Source organism: Pleurodeles waltl, chromosome 9 (genome assembly GCF_031143425.1).
Source record: "Pleurodeles waltl isolate 20211129_DDA chromosome 9, aPleWal1.hap1.20221129, whole genome shotgun sequence".
NCBI classification, from domain to species: Eukaryota; Metazoa; Chordata; class Amphibia; order Caudata; family Salamandridae; genus Pleurodeles; species Pleurodeles waltl.
The window spans coordinates 305,941,245-305,966,458 of NC_090448.1; the positions used below are offsets into that span (position 1 = coordinate 305,941,245).

Sequence of the window (25,214 nt, forward strand, 5' to 3'; positions counted from 1 at the left end):
TATAGTAGAAAAGGGTAGAGCAAAGTGGCGCAGAGTGCAGCAGGTTAGAGTGGAGTGCATTACAGTAGAGTGGTGTAGAATGGAGTGGCATAGATTGGAACTGCGCAGAGTGAAATGGCGTAGAGTGCTGCAGAGTTGAGTGGCGGAGAGTGTAATAGCAAACAGGGAGTGGCAAAGAGTGCAATGGCAGGTCGTAGAGTGGACTAGCATGGAGTGTCATTTTGTAGAGTGGAGTGTCATGCATTAGAGTGCATTGGCCTGTCGTAGAGCAGAGTGGCATGTCGCAGAGTGGAGTGGCATGGAGTGTTATAGAATGGAGTGGACGTCTTAGAGTGAAGTTGACTTTTGGACAGTGAATGGAGAGGTGTGGTGTGGTGCTGAGTGAGGGTTAAACATTACTAGCTAGAAAATGGCTGAACTGATGTAGGTGAAATGTTCTAGAAATATAGACTATGGGATGGAAAGGGACCTTTTTGGCAGTAGATCTAAATCGGTTAAGTACTTTTAAAGTTATAGGGCCTGATTTACAAAGTTAAACTTACACTTTTGTGGAGGTTTACAATTGATTGCTATTAACAGAGGTATTTTACAAGCAGTATCTGTACAACTGTGGACTCTCTGTGAATAAAAATATACAAAATTTAGGCCCTCACAATGACTTTGGTGGTCTTGAAAAAAGACGGCTGAAGCCGCGGGCACCACAATACCGCCAATGCTGGCGGTATGCATGGCACCCTATTTTGACATTTCCGCGGCCCCGTGTAAAAGTCACATCAACACTGAAGCCAGCTCATAATAGAGCCGGCGGCAATGTTGATGTGCAGTGGGTGCAGCAGCACCCGTCGTGCATTTCACTGCCCGAAATTCGGGATGTGCAGAGGGTGCAGCAGCACCCGTCGCGCATTTCACTGCCCGAAATTCGGGCAGTGAAATGCGCGATGGGGCTGTGCCTGGGGGCCCCTGCACTGCCCATGGCAACTGCATGGGCAGTGCCGGGGCCCCCAGGGGCACCCCGAGTCCCCCTTACCGCCAGCCTTTCCATGGTGGTGTTTACCGCCATGGACAGGCTGGTGGTTGGGGATTATGACCGCCTGGCGAAAGCCTGGCGGTATAATAGAGGGGCCGGCAGTATGGCCGTGGCTAACGCGCCACGATCATAATACACTGGCAGAGCACCGCCAGCCTGTTGGCGGTGTTACCGCCAGTGTTCTGCTGGCCGCCAGGGTCATAATGACACCCTTAATTTTTTTGTGCAGAGACTCTGCAGTGGTAATGCCTTTGTGAGAAGCACACAGAGGTAAACTTTCACAAAAGTGTAAGCTTATCATTGTGAGTCTGGCCCATAATGGACAAAAAAATAGTGATATATTGTGCCTCAGTGTAACGCAGTAATTTCATGTTACTTGTGCTGTGGTACATCGCGATGACAAAACAGTATGTCCTTGGGTAATGAAAAGCTTTTCAAAAGTAAAATGCAGTCATGTTGCTTAGACCACGGATAGTCTACAGTGGGGGTTTTAAATGCAAATATAGTGTACTACTGTATCATGAGTGTATAAGAAGGAATGAAGCAGTTTAGAACAGCATGTAAAGGAAAAGAAAATAAGTTTTATTACTTAACATATTTTTTTAAAGTTTACACTGTATCTACGCTAGCACCTAGAAATTACATTGGTCGTTAGCAATGTCAATAAATAAAAACACAATGCAGTACACTACATTTGTGAAATATAATATAGTACTGTGTATTTTTAATTTGTTTACAAAGTTAATTTATTTTACACTGTAGTACACTATATTTGAGAAATATGGTGTAGTCCAGTCTAGCTTAAGGTTTTTACTTACTTATTATTTTTAAACTCTGGTACTCCATAAAGGTTTTTTTTTAATATAAAGAAATTAAAGTACTTTTATTTACCTTTACATGCTTACTAACTAACCAAAAGTGCCCCAATCCTTTCTATGCACTTATGAACTACCAATACACTATATTTAAACTTAAAACCCACAAAGAAGAGTAAGTATGTGCTAAACAACATGCCAGCATTCTTCATCTATAAAGGCAATCATCAATACACTGCTTTGTCATCCGCAGGTACTGCGGAATACCACCAAAATACGACGTTATACTTTGGTTTAATACATCCCTATGAACTGAGTACGTTATAAGTTTTAAACTACTTAACAAAATTACATCTACTACCAAAAAGGGTCATCTACTGACCATACTCTATATTCCTCCCAATTTTAATTAAATCCATTCAGCCATTTTACTGTTATGGATTAGTACAAATCTATGGAAAATGCATTGGTGGAAAAACACATTTTCATCCCCTTCTTTTATTTTTTGCCCGCACAGCATGCGCTTGTGAAGTATTTTTTTTTTTAATTAACAAAAAAGTCTTAAAAAGGGCTTAAAACCTGCCCCTTACATACCTGAACTTACTATTGGCTTATTCCACATTCACTATAATATACTGGCTTCTGATTGGACAGCACACCAACTGCTCTGACTGTCTGCTTTGACTTCCTGCTTTGTCGCCCATGCCGTCATGTGGAGTCTGGACAAAGTACAGCTTATTATCATTGCCAGTAACTGCTGTCCAGTGTCCTTTCGCTAGCTAGTTGTCGTTTTGCAGGTACATTTGTTTGGGTTACGGCCAGCACGCCATAGGTCACATTCATTTTCTAGACACTGGGAGATAAAGTAGTTCACCCAGAAAAACGGACAGTTTAACCGATGCCCCAACCTGGTTCCCCAGTGCCTAATTTAGCAACTCTGGCATTAATGCCAGATCTTAAGTAGAGGGTGGGACATCAGCAGAAGCCATGTGAAAGCTCTGCTCCTTATGGGCTCGAGGTTCCAACAGGACCTCGAGCTGAACAAGGCTTCAGGCTCGCAAACCCAGTGCCTTCCTCAAGAGCTGTTATTTTCCATTGAATGTGAATTCACAAACCCTGGCTAGCCAATCAGTTATTCTCTTATCTCCTTTGATTCCTAACAAGTAATTGCTTCTTCTTTCAACATCCTCCTTTATAACTGTAGATGAACAAGACAGCACAATACGAACTCAGCACGCAAACGTTTTTTACAATATTAAAGAGAGAAATGCAGTTATAGTGCACATGCGTAGAACTACAACCGCTAGCAAGCGCATGCACGTAGAACGACAGGTGTAGCAGAAAGATAAACTTCTTACTACTCCGCACAAGCGCTGAACAGACATTTATGCAGCTGTGCGCACACGCTTCATGCCCTGACTTTTCTCCAACATACTTTAGAGCTGCATGCAGACCTCTGCTCTGGTGGCAGAGTGGGATTAGGGAGCTGCATAGAGGGCATAAACAGGATATTGTGATGGCCGCCCTGCTCTCTGGAAACATCAGGACTCTGCGGACAGCCTTTAGGGGGCTGAGCTGCGGACAAAAAAATCTCTGAGGTAAAAGTAACAAGTGTGCCCTAGGTGATGACACACGGGTCTGGGGTCAGAACTCCTCTTACAACAAGAACTGTAAGAGGCAAGTACCTGTGCACAAGAGGAATTAGGGTGCATGTGGTTGTCGAGGAGAACAGCTTTGCCAGAATCAATGTTTGTTTTCTTTGAAACCCCCCCTTAATGAATCACTGCGGAACTTTGCATCATCTGCAATGAAGAAAAAGCAATAGGATTGCAATGTTTCCTGGAGATTTGTCAAATGATGGCAAACGTATTAGCAAGCAAGGACATCCTATTTCTGGGAATCTTAACTATAACTACAGAATGACTACTGACACTCTCTAACTAGTATGTATGTGTGACAGTCGTCACTGTGTATGTATAGTTAGGATCTAGTTACCATAGGAATAACATTTTTTAGTTGAATTTGCACCTTCTTTGGCACTTCCTGATGAATCTTTACAAAACTCGGCAAAAAAAAAATCATCCATGTCAGCTCCTTAATTGAGAGTTTTAGGCTGATCCATCAAGAGAGAGCTAAGTAAAAAGAGCATCCCAAAACACATTTTCTCCATGCAATTTTCACAGGGGTTTTTGAACCACCCTCAGCACAAAAAGCTGAATGGAATTACAGCAAATTTGACAGAGAGCACGCTTATTGTGATTTGGTGTAAATCAAATCAGTAGTTTTTAAGAAATAAAGATTCAAAATGTATGTATATCTGAACAAATGGATAACTAATGCCTTTTCCATGCACCATTTATCCACTTGCATACTACATCACTTACAGCATGTGAAATCATAGCATTTATAATAACACTTATGACTTCTCAAATTACACTATATGTCACAACACAGTGCATGGTAGAGTGGTGAGTTATAGTTAGTGTGTCCGTAACAAGCTGAAGAGTGTGGAATGAGGTCCACTACTTAATAATTTGAAGGTAGAGGAAAGTTCTAACTATAACTTTAGATTTTTTAAAGTTTGTGTAGATTAAACTTGGTTTGCATAGTGAAGAAAAGTTTTCCTAACTATACTTAAGCCTTAACCTTTTTTTTTTAATTGAATTTCAAATGTTTTTTAAAATGTTTAATAATAATGTGTTTGAAATAACAGAGTGCAGTGTTGCACGTGGGGTGGGGAGTTATGTGGAGTGTCATACAGTATAGTGGAGGGGAGTGTTGTAAAGTATATTGCCATAGCCTGAGCTATTGTAGATTAAACTGAAGTGGAGTAGAGTGTGGTAGAGTAATAAAGTTTTATATAGTGTAGTGGCATGGTGTCTCATATAGTGGAATCAAGTATTGTAGCCTGAAGCAGCGAGTTGTACAGTGGAATGGCATGTCAAACAGAAGAGTAGGGTGTTGGAGACTGCTAGAGTGGAGTAGAGTATTTTACAGTAGAATAGGGTGAAGTAGAGTGTCATAGAGTGGAGTATAGTCGAGTTAAGTGTTGAAGAGAACAGTGGAGGAGATGGTCATAGAGAGAAGTGTTGTGTTATACAGTGGAGTGGGGGATCGTAGAGAGAAATTGGGTGGTATGTTGTTGCGTGTCATTCAGTGAAGTACAGTGTAGTACAGTGGCATAGAGTGGATGGACATAGAGTGGAGTAGAGTGTCAGAGTGGCACAGAGTGTACTACAGGGTTGTAGAATGGAGTTGCATAGACTGGAGTAGAGTGTCGGACAGCGCAGCGGAGTATAGTACAGTGGCGTAAAGTGGAATAAAGTGTAGTAGAGTAGAATATACTGGAGTGGAGTAGTTTAGAGGGGAGTAAAGTGTTACAGTGGAGTGGCGTGTTGTAGACTATAGTGGCGAGGAGTGCAGTAGAGTGGAGTGGGGTAGCATACAGTTGAGTAACGTTGTCATAAATTAGAGTACCGCGTTGTACAGTAAAGTGTACTGTGATGTCATACAGTACTGAAAAGTGATGTACACTACAATAGAATGGCTTAGACTGTTGTTGATTCTTTAGAGTGGAGTGGTGTACAGTACATTGTTGTAGAATATAATACAGTGGATTGGCATACAGAGTGTAGAGTACAATGGTACTGAGTAACGTAGAGTGGAGTGGCGCACAGTGGAGTAGCATGGAGTACTGTATCACAGTAGAGTGGAGTAATGTGGGTGCAGTGGCATACAAAGAGTTGCGTACATTGTTGTATAGTGGACTAGAGTATCATAGAGTGGACTAAAGTGTTGTAAAGTGGCATACAGTATAGTACAGTGTTATATAGCGGAGTGAAGGGGTACAGACAGGAGTAAAGTGTCGGAGAGTGGCATACAGTGTAGTAGAGTGGAGTTGCAGAGGGTACAGTAGTGTGTGAAACAGTGGAACTGCGTACAGTGGATTGTTGTTTAGTAGCGTAGAGTGAGGTAACATTTCGTACAGTGTAGTCAAGTGGAACAGTGTAACAGAGTGTGGAGTAAAATACAATAGATTATATTGGTCTGTCGTAGATTAGAGTGGCATGTGTTGGAGTGTGCTGGTGTAGAGTAGGTTGTAAACTGTTATAAATTTGAGTGGGGTCTCATACAGTAAAGTGCAGTGCGTGCTGTGTTGTACAGTGGAATACAGTGTTGTACTTTGGAGTGTATGGGCATAGAGTGGAGTAAACAGTTGGACAGTGGAATGGGCAGTGATAGAGTGGAGTGGAATGTCGTAGAGTGCAACAAGTGTGGTAGACTTGTATATAGTGGAATTATATAGAGTGGAGGAGTGTCCTTCAATGGAGCAGCATAGAGTGGAGTGGCATACACTGTAGTGGCGTTGAGTGGATTACCATAAAGTGGGGTAGCACACAAAGGAATAGCATACAGTGGAATACTGTATAATGAGGTACAGAAGAGTGGGGTGGCATACAGTAGAATAGTGCAGAGTGGTGTGGTGTACAGTGGAGTTGGGTACAGTGGATTAGCATATAGTAGGGTGGCATACATTTAAGTGGCGTAGCGCTGAGTCAAGGAAATTGTTATAAATTGGTATGGTGTCTCATATAGTAGAGTGAAGTGCTGTGTGGTACAGTTTTGGAAACTGTTGTAAAGTGGAGTGCAGTGTTGCAGTGTACAGGCATAGAGTTGGGGCAAATGTGGACAGTGAAGTGTACGAGATAGAGTGGAGTAGTGGCACAGAGTGTGCTAAAGTTTTGTAGAGTAGAGTTATATGGAGTGGAGGAGAACACACTGGAGTGTTGTAGAGTGAAGTGGCATAAAGTGGAATAGTGTACAGTGGAGTAGCTTAGACCGGAGTGGTGTACAGTGGAGCGTGTAATACTGTATAGTGTAACAGCATACAGTGGACTGGCGTAAAGTGTAATAGTGTGCAGTGAAGTATCACACAGTGGAATGGCATACAGTGAAGTTGCTTAGCCTGGAGTGGTGTATCGTGGGGTGGGGCAGTGTACTAGCATACAGTGGAGTGGGGAAGAGTGGAATACCATGTAGCAGAGGGGAAAAGATTAAAGTTGCGCACAGTGTAATAGCATAGAATGGAATGGCATACAGTGGAATAGCGTAGAGTGGAGTTCAGAGGTGTGGCGTACAGTAGAATAGAGTAGAGTGAACAGCATACAGTAGAATAGCGTACAGTGGTGTGGCGTAGACTGGAGTAGTGTACAGTGGAGAGGGGTAGAGAGAAGTAGCATATAGTGGAGGGGCCTGGGATGGAGTGGTGTTGAGCGGAGTGGCATCCATTTGAATACTATAGAATGATGTGGCATAGAGTGCAGTGCCATACACTGGAGTGGCATAGAGTGGAGTAGTGTACAGTGGAGTGCCATACAGTGGAATTGCATAGAGCAGAACACCAGATACTGGAGTAGCGTATAGTGGAGTGGCGTATAATGGAGTGGTGGACTGAAGAGGCATTAAGTAGAGCTGCATACAGTTTAATAGTGTAGAGTGAAGTGGCGTAGAGTTCAACGGTGTATAGTGGAGAAGCATACCATGGAGTGGCATATAATGGAGTGCTCTAGACTGGAGTGGCATATGGTAGAGTGTAATAGCATACAGTGGAGTGGCATACATTGGAGTGGGGCCCAATCAAATAACATAGAATGAAGTGGTGTACAGTGTAGTGCCATGCATAACAGCATACAGTGGAATGGCATACATTGGAGTGGGGTCCAATCAAATAACATGGAATGAAGTGGTGTAGAGTGCAGTGCCATACACTGGAGTAGTGGAGCAGCAGTTAGTGGAGTGGCACACAGTAAAACAGCTCACAGTGGAATGATGTAGAGTGGAGTGGCATACAGTGGAATAGAGTAAAGTGGGGTGGCATACAGGAGAATGGCAAAGAGTGGAATTGCATATGTATAGTAGTCTCATACAGTGGAGAGGCAGGGATGTAGAATTCCTATATCTTGACGCCCAGCTCCTGCAGCACAAACCTTTTGGCTGCCAGTTTACAGGAAAGGGACTGTATGTAGTTGAGGTAGTATATGTGTCCATATGTTAATGGTGTTGGAACTTGTACTTATAGCTTATTAATGAAAAGCCTATATTTTTAGGGTGATCGCTGTAAATAAACGTTTTGACGTTACTGCACTACTGACAGTGGTTCCACTAAAAAAATTAAACAAAACAACACATGTTTGAAAAGTTTAACAATATGAGGCTAAGTATAATACTCCCAGAAAGCTCGCTGATTAGATGCAAATATTTGCAGAATCCTGTAAGCAAGAGTGATGATTCTTTCCTTTCAAAATAAAATGTCTGGAAAAAAAATGCAAGTAGGGAAAAAAAACATTTTGCTCTCTATGAAATTTTAGGTGCTATTTCTTTGAAGCATCACTTAGTAAAATGTGCTGATGCATGCAAGTATTTCCCAAAAATATTCCCAGTGGAAAACCAGTGTAACCATTTTCAACAAGATTATGGGAAGCAAGAAAATAAACAACCACTAGCAAAGTCATTCGATCCAACGTGTGTTGTGAGTCTTTTGGTTTCGTCAATGCGTGCCTTGCTTTGACACTGCTTTTGTAAAACTTTATTGGTGTGGGAGTTGCCAGGCCCTCACCATTGTAACAAACACTGGCAAAAAGCAAAAAAAAGTGTTTTGGTCTCAAAAAGAACAATTTGCCACAAGTGGTGTAACAAAGGCCCTGCAGCCACTACAGTGCGGGTGGACCCCTCCAGGGGGCCACCTCTGCACAGCACCTACCCAGAGTAGGACTGGAGGGGGAGGGCATGAAAAGGCAGCCATATTGTTTTTACTTCACTTTGCCAGTGTTCAGTGTTAGGGCCTTAGATATAGGTAAGTAGTAAGTCCCTACCTATTGGCACTTTATTTAAGTGGTATCAGGTCGGAAATGTATTTATAATGTTTTATATATTTTTAATTAAGGTTACGTCCATGTACCATGTTAGTTTTGCAAAATTTATAAATTCCGCGAAAATAACTTAGGGACCGATGTCACTAAGTTTAAATGCCCTATATCTTAAAACATACTTAACTGCTGTTCTCAAAAAGCATCATCTCTACACCATAATGTATAATCCTGCCAAATTTCATATAAATCCATTCATATATTGTTGAACTACGTCAACTACAATAGTCTATGGAAAATGCATTGGTGGAAAAACACATTTTGGAACCTCTTTTTATCTTTGCACTCCTTGAAGGATTAATCGCATAAAATTTACATCATCTAAAAAATGTCAAAAATGCTATAGATCTGAAAGATTTTGTGGTGATTCGTCAACGTTTTGTCAAACAGGTGGAAAGTTATTAGGGAGCTAATATCTGAGGAATTCCTATCCTTGGAAATACTAACTATAACTACAGACAGGCAATCAGATTTAACACGGTTTCTTTCTTTTTATCTATTGTATTTGTTATTTATTTGCTTACTGGTTCACATAATCATGTGACTATAAATGTGTCTTTTAGTTGTTAATGTAGAAATAATGAAACTTTACATAAGCAGTCTATTTATTTTTTTAGGCTTCCTTGCTACTTTTAGTGGTGTTGTGGTACAAGATATCACTAAGTGGAAAGGACCGATAAAACTTAAAAGATGCTTACTTTACTTACCTACAGTACCCAAAAGAATCATTTACACAACCCAATATCTAATGCTGCCAAATTTCAGCAAACATCTGGCTGGCTGTCTTCGCACTACGCAAAATACAAAAGTCTATGTAAAATGCATTGGGTTTGAGGCCCTTTTGGAGGCCGCCCTTTTTTCTTTACAAATACTGCAAGAGGGCCGTGAGCAACTGAGAGGGAGTGCAGAAAGCAACAGACAACTTTGACGTTGGGTGAGGGTTGGAGAGAATTACAACAAAAAAAAAAATCAAGGATGGTGCACCTAGAAGGACGTGCGATGGGGTCGGGTACGGAATTAAAAGCAGCCCACAAGGAAGACAGCAAGTGTGGATGAGCGAGCAATAAGGAGCATACAGGGGTGTTTGGCAGGCAAGAACTGAAAATTAAAGTGAGCAAGAAAACAATTGTACACTCATGGAATGCTTAAAGAAACTAAAATAAATATGAGTAGTGGAAGGATACAAGCCAATTCAAAGGATAGTAAATAGGCTATTCTCTAAGAGAGGAACAAACAGGTGCCCTCTTGAGCCCCAGGACTGCAGTTGTTTTCATGTACAAATACTGCAGGCGTAGTGTTGCCGTAGGGCAGTTGTTCCCAGCCTGTGATCCGGGGACCTCTGGGGGTTCGAGAAGCCTCCTCAGGGGGTCCGCAACTGCTTAGAAAATTAAATAATATTAACAGTTTAAGTGCTCAGCTTTGAGTACTGACTCAGTGGGGGGTTACTGGGTTCCACAGAAGTCAAAACGTTGGGAACCACTGCTCTAGGGTCTATTTAAACATCCTTCTCAACTTCCCGCTGGCCACATCCATTTGAAAGAGAGGCCCAATCTAAACTCTTCTTTGCCTAATGAGGTGCAAATTTGCAGGCTTTTGTGCTGGATAAAGAACAACAGAAGAAAACCATTCTGAATAAACAACATATATAAGGGAAAACGCTCAACTATCTGATTTAATCATACAATGCTTCTTGTGTAATTGCAGTATTTGAAAACTCAATCAGTAATGATGATCACAAAATATTTCACATTCACTCCATTAACATGTCCAAGACGACATATTCACTATATAGTCTATTTTTATTCTTCATTCCTCTTCACAACATGTCATAGATGTACGCCAACCCAGCCAACGTTTTTAACCCCTTAAAGGGACTTCAGCAGGGATCAACTGTAATGAAAATTCCAGGTAAAATGCCAGTTGTATTATTTCTGTCCTCTTAAGATTCACCTTATTAATAGTCTCCCTCTGGTCCAGTGACAACTTCGTACCACTCGCTATTTCGTCTGACAGCATGCATCATGATTGATAGTAGGACTAAATCAGATAGTGAGTGAGTGTCTTTCACCTATTCACGTTGTTTCGGAGGTTTAGGCAGTGGAACGTCTAGGGTTCTTGATTTTAGTTATGTACGAGTGGCCTGGAGTCTGTGCGATGGGAAAATGCCATTACAGCCTTTCTTATGTGTAGAAAACACATTTGTATTACCAGCAGTTTTTACTGTTAAAAACACACCCAACACATTTTGTTTGTTCTCTAAATGTACTCTAAATATGTGACACCAGGTTCAACACAAAACAGCGTTACTTTCAGCCATTTCTAAATTCAGTGACGCGCTGATAAATGGAAAAAATACATGTGACTTATAAAAAGGAAAACAAACTAAATAATCGTATTTTCACGTTTCGTTGTAATTGTGTTAACTTGTTTTGTAAACTAAGCCCCTTCAATTCTAACTGGGTAATATAAGGCATCACTTATTGTCCCATCACTTCATGTGACGCCATTGTAAACTACCTGCACTATTTTTCTTAGGACTTGTGTTCCGGTGATTCAATTAAATCCTAGGGGTTGTTTTGTTTGTCAAGCGGGTGAACAGAAGTCAAAAAGCGGGTGAGTCGACAAATATGCATAAACGTAAAAGAAGAGGCACGCTGACCTGAAGACACCATCATCTGATCACAACTTTCTTTTCTCAAATAACAGTCTAACCAAAATAATAAAGCCCACATTATAGGGGAGAAAAAATGTGCCTCTTTATACTATCCAATACCTTATCTTGCAGAACACGATTATTTAATGAACAAATTCAAGCATTTAGAATATCTGGTCTCAACCAAACAGGATATAATTAGAAGTACACTTTCGCATTCTTTGAAAACAAAATAAAGAGATGTCTTAGTCGGGATAGCCACGCGGTTTATTACACAATTTATAGTAATAATAAACTCCTTATTTTAGATGCAGGGCGTTTCATGTACGCACATTAACATGTAACTTGTAGGGTACAACTCCGAAGGTTACAGTGTACACACATTAGTCGCTGTCATAAATTAACGCAAACAACGATGTGGACAGTGACAACAACCACAAACTAATCTACGATCATTATCTCTGCATAAACAATAAGCAACAAACTAACATCCCCTTATGAAAAAACACATTTTCCCCGGCAATTAATGAGTGTGAATGACAAACGTTTCCAAAATCCCTATTACGTGTACTTTATCTAATTTTAGGAATTGAACTTGGTTTTGCACTACTCTTGCTTTCCCTTAACTAACTCATGGTGGATGACGCAGGCGAACAGAAAGACGTAACGTCAAATGATACTTAAAGCGTTGGAACTTACCTATGAAAGGTGATGGGCCTACCCTGTGCATCCAAACATTTGGATTTACAGCGATTTCTACAATTTACAGCCACGCAATATTGTGGCATTTCAAATCGTTGCTAATCCCACTACAAATCAACGAGCAGACGGCATTTACTGCGTAGAAACAACTTGCCAGGTCAGTGCAGTCACTCCCCTAACCTAAGATGGCTCCTCCGTTCGGCCACTATCTTTCTTTGTCATCTCTATGATAGTGAACGGGAAAAGAGAAGATAGACTACTTTCATCCCATTCAAATATGGCTACCGTGTTATATGAAATGTGCACAAGACAGTTACTTGTACTAAAACGGTGGCTGGATTTTACTAAATATTCGTTGTTCTATGGGCTAACCAACTCTGCGTATTTATTCACAGAAAAACCCGGGATCAGCAGTTATTATGTGGCCATTCATGAGATAACATTTCGTAATTGTCTAGGAATTTGTTTAAGTGATTTGTGCATTATCCCATGTTAAGACGGTGAAGCCTGCTTCACGTTCGCCGCCGTTGCTTTCGTCTGCTCAACCACTAAACGACAGTTATTTTAGGGCTTCGTTATGAGTTAAATTTCTGTAACAAATGACAGTGTTTGGAAGAGCAGATCCGGCAAGTCTCCTTTCCATGTCTATGAATACATGGGACGTTAAAATAATGTATTTTCAAGATGGCCGCGCCCCTCTCTGCTTGTCAGAAATTGTCAGCGCGAAGGGGAAGAAGTACGGTGCACTTGCAATCCGTACCAGTTGTGTTTACTGAGGCTGGCGGAAAGTCGGATCTCCGGCCTTCGAATACCCTTTGCTCCTCGACTCAGAACGGGGATACTGTCTGCCTACCAGTTCCGCGGCCAGTCATCAAGCCTTCGCGATTCGGACCCGAATTTTTTGATCGTTCGTGCATCAACCTCGCTCGTGCTCTGTTAGGGCAGGTGCTGACACGAAGGCTGCCTGGTGGAGATGAGCTGCGCGGCCGTATTGTGGAGACGGAAGCCTATCTCGGTGGGGATGACAAGGCTTCGCACTCCGCGAGCGGAAGGCGTACGGCAAGGAACGTGGCCATGTTTATGGCACCGGGGACAATGTATGTTTACCAGATATACGGTGTTTACTATTGCTTGAACGTGTCAAGCAGGGGCGACGGGGCTGCTGTGCTGCTTCGGGCGCTGGAGCCTCTGCAGGGCCTGGACTCTATGCGGGAATCCCGGGGTGCGCGCCGTAAGCAGAAGACTTGCAAGCCACTTCGGGATTGGGAACTTTGCAATGGACCCTCAAAAATCTGCCAAGCTTTAGCCATAGACAAGAGCTTCGATCGCAGGGACCTGACTAGTGATCCCGACGCTTGGGTTGAACCGGATCAGGACCCGCAGGCCTCTATAGTGTGCGCGTCGCGTATCGGGATCGGCAGCTCGGCCGGAGAGTGGGCCACCAAACCCTTGCGTTTCTATCTAAGGGGCAATCGCAGCGTGAGTGTACGGAACAAAAGCGCCGAGCAGAAGAGCAGATAGGAAGCAGCGCTTCTACAGGGAAGATAAATCATCTAATGTACTGTGAAACGTCAAATAATTCATAATGTTGACCATGGAGGATCCAATGAAAATACAGTTTACAGCTCTACTGATTATATCGTCACTATAGGAAATAATAAAAAGTTACCATAAGGGGTTCCATTGCGCTGTGAATATGTCTAGGCCTCTTCAGTGAGTTCTGAGCTTAAGGCGACTGAATTATCTTTACAGATAACCTAAAATATATTTTACCAGGCTATAGTAATTATACTGATCTTTCAGAAATCTAGATTTCTCCCACTGTGTCTCTAGAGATCTCTCCCATGCCGCTATAGCAGCCAGCCGGTACTGAACCTTTTGGGGAGCTATAGTAGAGCAACATGTGTACTTTGGTCTCAGGCTTGTAAACACGATTTTTGCATAAACCACCCCTCCCGCCATATCCCCCATAAAAGGTAAGTAATTCTGTTCCCTTCTATTTTTCTGACTGCTGATAACTACTGGATAGTTGACAAAGTAAGGGCTAATTAACTAATACAGCATACTGATCGGTTTCCAGTCAAATTCCGTGATGTGACTCTGAATCTTCAGACTCTACAATTGGAAGCAGGCACGGGACCGCTCCACGTAGAAATGTGGAGTGTTTTGTTACCGATGTATTATGCTCGGCATCTGCCATTTTCACGTTCTGGTTCAGAACGGCCCTCAGGTTGGTTTGATGCCACAGAGAATTGCTTTTGCATTGCTATCACAGTTCTTTAAATTCTTATTCTACTTTTTAGAGGTCATTCCTGAGCTGCATTTACTGCTGAATTATTCGGGAAAAGATTGGAGTACAATGGTTTCCAGTATTTCGTTGCATAATCTCAATGTTACATTTGAAGATCTGTGGATTTTTTTAAAATTGTTTGAACAAAATGTCACCTTCTATACAATATATTTGTTGTGCCATATAAGTGTTGTAATAAAGTAAAGATTTTTTTTTCATTGATGCCATGTTTCACTTGAAAAACCGAAATCTCTTGCATATCATAAATTATTGGGTTGCATTCAGAAAAGGCCACAGGGCTTGAAGGAAAATTAAAACTGCACTTGTTTTTTCTTAAATTGCTAATTGAGTATGGCAGCGATTAGGCTCTTCATAACAAACGTAAAGTGGAAGACAGGATGGAATAGCTTTCAGGGTCATCTGGGTGTGAATCTAAGGAGTTAGCTCAGGATTTAGGACAAAGGTTATGGGAACTGGTTCTAGGAATATATGGCCTACAATTTTTACTCTGCTCCCAAATCTGTCTATTGGGGCCCTTAATCTCCGGTGTCCTAGGGTCGTTCTTTATAAAAAGACTCAATCCTGACCACCAAATGAACCCCTTTAGCACACAATTCTTAAGGGAGCAAAGCAGAACAATCCAAACATTACTCCGGGAAATGGTGAACGGTGACAAAAAACTCAATATAGCACCAAACAACATACACTAAATCATGGCCCAGCGAGTGATTTTTCTTGAGGTAGGAAAAGTACCTTATAAAGGGCTCAAAAAACCCAGTCGCATTGGCTAGTCTTATTTGATCAGGTTGAGCTTTTTTAATACCTATTTGTCCCTTCTCGCGAGTTGACGCTGAACAGGTGTTCTGTTCAGTTGAAAAGAAAAGGGGCAATACAAGATGCTTTTAAATCTTGTTCTTATGTCACATGTGCTCTGTGTTCAGAGGTCAAAAGGCAGTTTTTCTTACGGTTAATTTTCCTTCTGGATGCGGAGTTCCAGGACTTTGTAAGGTGAACTGTGTGACCTGCCGCTTAGAATGTAAAATAAAAGGATATAGGGTGTCAGGTTTTTCCTAAGGCACAACATTTAAATGGCTAAATTAACTGCGAACATGTCAAAATATATTTCAGTAGTTGTGCAAGCGCAAAGCACTCTGCCCCGTGCTGTATTCTCTCTTTGAGCTTCTAACCACGCCCATGTCACATCAGTCACTGTCATTCGTTCGTGGGCTTACCTTTTATAATCCGCTTGCTTTCATTTGTGAAAGGCATGCATACGTCATGCCTTTTCCGGTGTTTAGCCCACCTACACAGCACCGGTAAACTACTGAAACCAATCGAGGCTCGCTGTTTTCAGCATGGTTTCTGGGCTACTTTATCTTTTTATTTTCCACGCAGCACGATTGCTCACGGTTTTTCAGTTTTCAATTTCAGCACGATCACGCTGCACTTTACATAGCTCAATCGCAGTTAAGTCGCGTAGATTATTTACGTTACTCGACCTGCAGGTCTGGTAACATTTTTATGATTTTTCGAGCCCTGTCATAATTATACTCCATACTACTCCTTTAATAACCCGTTTCAAGGTATCCGTAATTTGAGCAGAGTCATCCATTGTTAGTCTCTTTGGGGAATATTGAGTTTTTACTCAATTAATGTCTGTTCCTTGCCAAGATACTAGTCAATGTTCTGAAATTTCACCACATCCTGAGAACCTGACTTTCTTACAGAGACATGCTATTGGCAGGCCCAAACACCGCTTTGGCTATCATGGAACGGTTTTCTTTGCTGCTTTGCTATTGTCCCAATATGCCTGTTGGAGGATTGGATATTATCATCTTGTCTTTCCTTCAATGTGCCACCGACCTACTTTCATTCTTCTTTGTCAAATGCTTTTATTTAGCCTCCAAATCAATACCACAGTTTCCTTCTTAGAAGCTCTGATTTTCTCACCAACCCCCCACACTTATCTCGGGCTCATGCACTTAGATTAGTTCTATATTTCTGGGCCTTCTGGCTCAACTGTATTAAAGGCTGAACATTTCTTTAATCTTTGTGACCTCCATTTCCACTTGGGAAATTTGCAATACCTGGATTCCTTGGTTCTTACTGAGGACATGAGAGCCTTCAGTTCCCCTTGGATATCTTGGTATCTACTCCCTTAGTGGCCCACCTACTTTACGGACTAGGTCCACAGGTGTAATTCGTACACATTACACCCCTAGTCCTCTCTGACTGCTCTAATATTTCGAAGAAACCCCTTTAGACTTCAGCTAAGATGTCTCAGCAGCTGAAGACCTAACAATTGGATTTCCTATATTCTTGTTATCATCGCCCTCTTTTATCCCATCATTGTCATACATCTCCGATGTTCCAAAGTAATGAGATAAGCTATAGGCTGCCAAACGTCATTGCAAATCACATGACCACAGATAAAGAAGCGCTTACTTGGGAAATGACAAACTGGTGCTTAAAACTGTGACCAGAAATTACTCTCATAGGATCAGGTCACTGCTCTGTTGTTGTTTTTTTTGTTTTTTTTTTTCAGTGATTCGAAGGACCGCTCTGGTATTACTTCTTGAAAAAAATGTTTGCAGTAGTAAGTGTCCTGCAGCTGAAAGCTTGTAATAATTTCATCATGCCTTTTCAGGTTCTATGCTCAAACCTTTCTTCCTCTTTTTCAAATAAAATTGCAAAGATTGAAAAATACTTTGATAACTCTTGCCATCGTCATTGGACTTTCTTGATTCTGCTGGTCTACTCCAAATGGTGCATCCCTAGAAGAGTTCATCTAACAATCTGGAATAGACATTCTCAACGCTGTAACATCCATTTGGTCTGGTTCCCCTCCTCCCTTTTATTTCTCCTTTATCTCATTGGCACCAATAAGACTATGCAACAGCTTTTTGCATTCTGCTCCTGGACTGCTGAAAATATGCCTTGGTTAAAATAAAAATATCCACGTAACTTTAGCACCCTGCCAATGTCTCACCTATGTTTATCCAGAAAAGTGTTAAAGAAACAAGTTAACTAACGGCTATCTTACTATAAAGTCCAATTCCTTACTGGACCTTTTTGACTCCGCACACAGAACTGAAAAAGCACTGTTAGCTGCCCCTGACAACTTGTGGGTGATCTCAGATTGCCACTGCAACTCTGGTTCCCCTGGGCATCGGTGCAGAATTTGATACAATACCTTGCTTTGGCCTGCTTTCTCATCTATTCACTGTTGGCATCTGCAAACAGGGCCTAAAATGGCTGTGTTTTGTATTCTAGAATTCAAGCAGTATTTTCTCCTGATTCAGCTGCCCTGTATTCCCCGTTTCCTGCTGTGTTCTAAAGGGCTCCTCTTTTAGTCCTTCTCTTTTTCTGTGTTTAAATTTCCCCTCTAGCTGAATTTTTGAGCTTTTTTTTTTTTTTTTTTAGGTTTCGCCTACACAGCACTTGCGCTGTGCTTGCAAAGTCTTGTGTTAATAAAACAAATTATTTAAAGGGACTTGGAACCCGCCACTACCTCACCTCTTATTTACCTGAACTTCCCCTTTGTTCATTCAAACATCACTTCAACGTCTTTTGAATGTACTTGCTTTTTATTGGCTAGCAGGTCACTTCCTGCTCATCTGCTTTTGCTGTCGCATGGCCGAAGTACACTTTCCTGTGATTGGTTGCTTGTTAGTGTTTGTACGTGAAAAGATGAATTGAATGCAAGACAATTCACATTGAATGTGCTCTTAATGTTGTTTTACTTTACTTAATAATTACATTTCTGATGAATAACAGTTGTAACAATTACATTTGTGTTAATTTCTTAAATTACCACTCTCACTTTTTTAACCGGTTCTGTGCCTTGGACGAGATGATCTCGTCCAAGGCTACAGTTCCCCTGTGCCTTGGATGAGATCATCTCGTCCATGGCACAGGGGAACTTGGGGGTGCGCTAGCGCGCCCCCCGTGCACCCCCCTTCCCCCCCCAAGTCGGGATGGAAGGGGAAGACCTTCCCCTTCCACCCCCGACCCCCCCACTGTGACATCAGCGCGCGAGTGCGCGCTGATTTGTCACAGGGGCCTCCCTAGTCGCGCTGGAAGCTCTGCTTCCAGCGCGATTGAAAAAGAAATGCAAAAGCATTTCTTTTTCAATCACTTGGGAGGCCCGGAGGGGCTTCAAAGGGAAGGAAAAGTATTTCCTTCCCTTTGAAGTCCCTCCGAGTGTTTCAAAAGTCGGATTGCTTGCAATCCGGCTTTTGAAACCCCACTAGACACCAGGGATTTTTTTTTTTTTTAATTGAAACAGACACAAGGGAGCGACCCCTTGGGCAAGGGTCGCTCCCAGGGGGGGCATTTTTTTGAGAAGGCCTTTTCTGCCCCCCCTGGGGGCAGAAACCTCTAGGCACCAGGGACCACTTATTTTTTTTTAATTATTTTTTTTATGTTTCATTCCTTTTTTTTTTTGGTGGGGAGCGACCCCTTAGGCAAGGGTCGCTCCCGGGGGGGGGGGGGGGGGCTGGGGGGGGGGACAAATTTATTTTAGGCCATTTCTGCCCCCCCTGGGGGCAGATCGGCCTATTATTAGGCCGAACTGCCCCCAGGGGGGGCCGAACCCTCAGGGCACCAGGGCAAATTTTTTTGTTGTGTTTTTTTTTTTTTTTTTTTCGAGATGGGGAGCGACCCATCAGGCAAGGGTCGCTCCCCTGGGGGGCAAATTGTATTGAGGCCATTTCTGCCCCCCTTGGGTGCAGATTGGCAGATTTTAGGTCAATCTGCCCCAAAGGGGGCAGAAACCACTAGGCACCGGGGATTTGTTTTTTGGCGCCAATGTCACGCAGGGGGAGCGACCCCGTAGGCAAGGGTCGCTCCCGGTGGGGGGCTGGGGGGGGGAATTTATTTTAGGCCATTTCTGTACCCCCCCCCCTCCCGGGGCCGGCTGAGCTAGAGGCCAAACTCCACAGGTAGGCACTTTGCAAAAAACACATCTGTTTTCTGTGAAAAAATATGTTCTGTCCACGTTGTGTTTTGGGCCATTTCCTTTCGTGGGCGCTAGGCCTACCCACGCAAGTGAGGTATCATTTTTATCGGGAGACTTGGGGGAACGCTGGGTGGAAGGAAATTTGTAGCTCCTCTCAGATTCCAGAACTTTCTGCCACAGAAATGTGAGGAACATGTGTTTTTTTAGCCAAATTTTGAGGTTTGCAAAGGATTCTGGGTAACAGAACCTGGTCCGAGCCCTGCAAGTCACCCCTCCTTGGATTCCCCTAGGTCTCTAGTTTTCAGAAATGCACAGGTTTGGTAGGTTTCCCTAGGTGCCGGCTGAGCTAGAGGCCAAAATCTACAGGTAGGCACTTCGCAAAAAACACCTCTGTTTTTTTCCAAAATTTAGGATGTGTCCACGTTGCGCTTTGGGGTGTTTCCTGTCGCCGGCGCTAGGCCTACCCACGCAAGTGAGGTATAATTTTTATCGGGAGACTTGGGGAACGCTGGGTGGAAGGAAATTTGTAGCTCCTCGCAGATTCCAGAACTTTCTGCCACAGAAATGTGAGGAACATGTGTTTTTTTAGCCAAATTTTGAGGTTTGCAAAGGATTCTGGGTAACAGAACCTGGTCCGAGCCCCGCAAGTCACCCCTCCTTGGATTCCCCTAGGTCTCTAGTTTTCAGAAATGCACAGGTTTGGTAGGTTTCCCTAGGTGCCGGCTGAGCTACAGGCCAAAATCTACAGGTAGGCACTTCGCAAAAAACACCTCTGTTTTTTTCCAAAATTTAGGATGTGTCCACGTTGCGCTTTGGGGTGTTTCCTGTCGCCGGCGCTAGGCCTACCCACGCAAGTGAGGTATCATTTTTATCGGGAGACTTGGGGGAACGCTGGGTGGAAGGAAATTTGTAGCTCCTCTCAGATTCCAGAACTTTCTGCCACAGAAATGTGAGGAACATGTGTTTTTTTTTAGCCAAATTTTGAGGTTTGCAAAGGATTCTGGGTAACAGAACCTGGTCCGAGCCCCGCAAGTCACCCCTCCTTGGATTCCCTTAGGTCTCTAGTTTTCAGAAATGCACAGGTTTGGTAGGTTTCCCTAGGTGCCGGCTGAGCTAGAGGCCAAAATCTACAGGTAGGCACTTCGCAAAAAACACCTCTGTTTTCTCCCAAAATTTTTGATGTGTCCACGTTGCGCTTTGGGGCGTTTCCTGTCGCGGGCGCTAGGCCTACCCACACAAGTGAGGTATCATTTTTATCAGGAGACTTGGGGGAACATAGATTAGCAAAACAAGTGCTATTGCCCCTTGTCTTTCTCTACATTTTTTCCTTCCAAATATAGGAGAGTGTGTAAAAAAGACATCTATTTGAGAAATTCCCTATAATTCACATGCCTGTATGGTCACCCCGGAATTCAGAGATGTGCAAATAACCACTGCTCCTCAGCACCTTATCTTGTGCCCTTTTTGGAAATGCAAAGGTTTTCTTGATAGCAATTTTTTACTCTTTATATTTCAGCAAATGAATTGCTGTATACCCGGTATAGAATGAAAACGCACTGCAGGGTGCAGCTCATTTATTGGCTCTGGGTTCCTCGGGTTCTTGATGAACCTACAAGCCCTATATATCCCCGCAACCAGAGGAGTCCAGCAGACGTAACAGTATATTGCTTTCCATAATCTGACATTGCAGGGAAAAGTTACAGAGTAAAACGTAGAGAAAAATTGATGTTTTTTTCACCTCAATTTCAATATTTTTCTTTTTCAGCTGTTATTTTCTATAGGAAACCCTTGTAGGATCTACACAAATGACCCCTTGCTGAATTCAGAATTTTGTCTACTTTTCAGAAATGGTTAGGTTTCTGGGATCCAGCATTGGTTTCATGCCCATTCCTGTCACTGACTGGAAGGAGGCTGAAAGCACAAAAAATTGCAAAAATGGGGTATGCCCCAGTAAAATGCCAAAATTGTGTTGAAAAATTGGGTTTTCTGATTCAAGTCTGCCTGTTCCTGAAAGCTAGGAAGCTGCTGAGTTTAGCACTGCAAACCCTTTGTTGATGCCATTTTCAGGGGGAAATCCACAAGCCTTCTTCTGCAGCCACTTTTTCCAATTTTTTTGAAAAAAACGAAATTTTCACTGTATTTTGGCCAATTTCTTGGCCTCCTTCAAGGGAACCCACAAAGTCTGGGTACCTCTAGAATCCCTAGGATGTTGGAAAAAAAGGATGCAAATTTGGCTTGGTTAGCTTATGTGGACAAAAAGTTATGAGGGCCTAAGCGCGAACTGCCCCAAATAGGCAAAAAAAAGGCCTGGCACAGGAGGGGGAAAAGGCCTGGCAGCGAAGGGGTTAAAGAAAAGTCATTTGTATAATTGGGAGATGTTGAATTGTTGTTCTCTCAGTGACTTACCAGGTTGTCACAAGTGCGGTTACCTTGCAGGCAATAGCATCATGATTTGAATGGTGCAGCAGGTGCAGTGCCACTTGGGCGACAGTGTGTCAGAGCCCCTGCCAACAAAGATTATTTTTAACTTTAACTACTAAACAGGTGGTCACAAGTGCAGTTATCTAGCAGACACTAGGGTCACGATTTCAATGGTGCAGCAGGTGCAGTGGAACTGGGAACAGAAGCTCTAGGCACCCCACTAACCACTTACTGTTATATTTTTACAACTAAACCAGCCGTCACAAGTACTGTTGTCCTGCAGGTACTAGGGTCATGATTTGAATGGTGCAGCAGATTCATTGGCACGGGGGCAAAAGTTGTCATAACTCCTCTGAACACCAACTATTGCTATATTTTACTACGAAACGGGCAGTCACAATGGCAGTTATCTTGCAGGCAATAGGGTCATGATTAGGATGGTGCAGTGGAACTGTGCCCAAAAGGTCTAGGAACCCCACTAAGCACAAATTAGTTCTAAAATTCACTTATAAACAGGCAGTCACAAGTGCAGTTATTTTGCAGGCATTAAGGTCATGATTTGAGTGGTGCAGCAGGGGCACTGGGGGGACAAAAATTGCCATAGCTCCTCTAAACAATACATTTTGCTATATTTTACTACTAAACAGGTATTCACAATTGTGGTTAGCTTGCAGTTAAAAGGGACATGATTTGAATGGTGCAGCAGGTGCCAGCAGACTTGAGTCTCAAACCTGTTCCAGCAGACTCCGTAAGAAATCTAGGAGTTCTAGACGGTAATCTATTGATGACAAATCAAGTAGTTGCTTTCTGCTTTTCCACACCTAGTCTATTACAGAAAATCTTCTCTTATGTCTTGTAAGTCTGTTGTGCACTTCCTGCCTTGATTGTGGCAATGCCCTCTATCTTGCCATATATGCCAACCTGACTCATCGGTTGCAGGTAGTACTAAATTCACTGACTCGCCTACTTTGTCATGGAGTGTCATAGTGCAGTACTGTGTCATGGAGAGTCATAGTGCAGTGGTCCAGAGTAGAGTGGCATAGACTACAGTGATGTAGAGTGCAGTGACAGAATGCAGTTGTGTAGAGTGCATTGGTGTAGAGTGGCGTAGACTGCAATGCCACAGAAAAAATTGTTTCATAGAGCGAAGTGGCATAAAGTGGAGTGTTGCAGAGTAGAGTGCAGTTGCCTAGAGTGGCATAGAGCGTAAAGGCATAGAGGAAAGTGGTGCTTAGTGCAGTGGTGCACTGCACTCATTGGCATTATACTCTACGGTACTGCACTCTATGCCACTCGACTCTTCCCTGCACTGTATGCCACTACACGTTATGTCACTATACTCCCCTCTGCATCACTCATCTCTGTGCCACTCTACTACTCTGTTACTCCATAGCACTCTACTCTGCTGCACTCTCTGTGCACAGGCATTTAAAAAATCAATTTTCCCACTTGCTATGGTGGGTCAGATTTTATCAGGTCGAACTAAATTTAGAACGTACTCGCCTGTTCTGGCGAATTGACAAAGAACAAGCATTCTGTGTTCTGCTTTCTCTGAAAGCAAAGAATCAATAAAATGCCTCTAAATCTTCTTTTTAGCTTGTTGCATTTGCTCTGTTTGGAGAAAGAGATCAGAAGTCAGTTGACTTCTCTAGCTGCAGAGTTCAAGGATTTTGTAACGTGAACTGTCTGACCTGCTGTACAAAGAGTATGAAATGAGAGGCTGCATGGTATCTGATATTTCCTAACACACAACATTTAAATAACTATGTCAACTGTACAAACATTTCAAAAAATATTTCAGTAGTGTGAAAGCACATAAATGTATGTGGGATGAAAAAATATTTTATTAGGATAAAAACAAATCAGAACACTCTACTTGGTGGTGTGCAAATGCTAAATGTTTTCTGAATGCTTTCATAGATTATTTTCAATACACAGTATAGTTTAAGTAAAGCTACAAATTCATGGGGAGCTTTTTGGCCTTTTCAATGGGAAATGTACTGTCTGTAAATGACAGTGTGCTACCACATCATGCTTTAGTAATGTATTTGTTAAAAGTGGATGTTTAAACATGAACTAACAATCACTCCTGCCCCTGACCTGTTGACAATGCCAGTAAAGAGGCAAGTTGGGGATCATGTGTACCCTATGTGGGCTAGGTTCTTCTTATTACACATGGAACAAACATTTAGTGTATGTAATCGAACAAATTAGTGGTCTTGTATAGTAGAAATGCTGTACTCACATATTCGAAGGTGTGCTCATATGTGAGAATGAAGAAAAAGGCGGCTTTGCAAAGTAAAATATTTGCCTAGGATTACACAATTAGAGGCCAGTTTACGGGTCAAGTACGTTTCTTACGTCCAGTAGATTATTCAAGTTACTCGACCTGCAGGTCTAGGAATATTTTTATGATTTTTCAAGGCCTGTGTGCACCACTGCACTCTACTATGCACTGCTCTAATCTACGCCACTGCATTGTATGCTACTGAATTCAGTGCCACTGCACTCTGCAAAACTCTACACCAGTCCACTCTCCTGTATGCCGCTCCAGTGTATGGCACAGTATGTGACTCCACACTATGCCAATCCAATTAACAACACTCTCTGCTGCTCTGCTCTTCGCGTCTCCCCTCTGTGACACTCCACACCACTCTTTATGCCCACAACAGCAGCCCTGGTGATGAACAACACGCTAAAACACATAATCAAAGCCAATAGCTTTTGCACAGACGGGACCGTTTAGATTTGCCAATGCTTGTTTTGTTGGCAGGCAATACCTCTACAACAATTCAGTTGCTAATGGTCTCATGTTTTTTCACTTCTAATTTATTCATTGTCTGTATCCTCAGATGTATTAAGCGGCTAAGCGTAGATTAAGCCTTTATAAATGCAAGCACGCTGGATGATGCACAACATTAGTTTAACTAATGTATTTAAAGGTACAATCAGAATAATTGCTATGACAGATTCAAAGATCTTCATTCCCCAAAATCCCAGACCAGACGCCATTCATGTGGAAATGAATACTTATTTCGGATTTCATGTAGTTTCTTAATACTGTCCTTCATATGGTCTATCTATGGTTCTTGTATGGAAAGCAAGTTCCTGGGCAGATGTTTACAGTATTCCACCTACTACTACACAGCATCCCCTTGTAAGATGCTAGAAGGTAATTTAGAGTGATTTCAAATCTGTAGGAGCATATGTTTATGTGCATCTAACAATATTTAATGAACCCTAAGGAAATTGTTAGATTGGCTACTTCTGGGGACCTGGGGCCATATATACCAACACATTTTCCCATAGACACAGAATGAGTAAAACCCTTTGATACATCTGGCCCTTAGTATTGTATAATTTCTCAAATAGCCTGACCTACACTATAGTTGTAAGAAAATAATCTGTTAATTTCAGAGA

General features: G+C 42.4%; 2 protein-coding genes across 2 annotated transcripts in view; one reads left to right on the forward strand and one right to left on the reverse strand.

Moving 5' to 3' along the window:
* LOC138259206 (zinc finger protein 271-like) overlaps positions 1-12,316 on the reverse strand; it is a 44,306-nt gene extending 31,990 nt beyond the window's left edge. Inside the window, exon 1 of the mRNA XM_069206779.1 lies at positions 12,121-12,316. Coding sequence (XP_069062880.1) covers positions 12,121-12,209 — 89 coding nt within the window. The 5' untranslated portion in view covers positions 12,210-12,316. The remainder of the gene's footprint in view (positions 1-12,120) is intronic.
* Positions 12,317-12,786: 470 nt separating this feature from the next.
* Positions 12,787-13,801, forward strand: MPG (N-methylpurine DNA glycosylase). Its single transcript, XM_069206780.1, has one exon. The coding sequence runs from the start codon at positions 12,808-12,810 to the stop codon at positions 13,642-13,644; it is 837 nt and encodes a 278-aa protein (XP_069062881.1). The 5' UTR covers positions 12,787-12,807; the 3' UTR covers positions 13,645-13,801.
* The last annotated feature ends 11,413 nt before the right edge of the window (positions 13,802-25,214 follow it).

Bases quoted from the DNA above. Each gene is read 5' to 3' on its own strand.
- MPG (XM_069206780.1), top strand. From the start codon at position 12,808: ATGGCCGCGCCCCTCTCTGCTTGTCAGAAATTGTCAGCGCGAAGGGGA.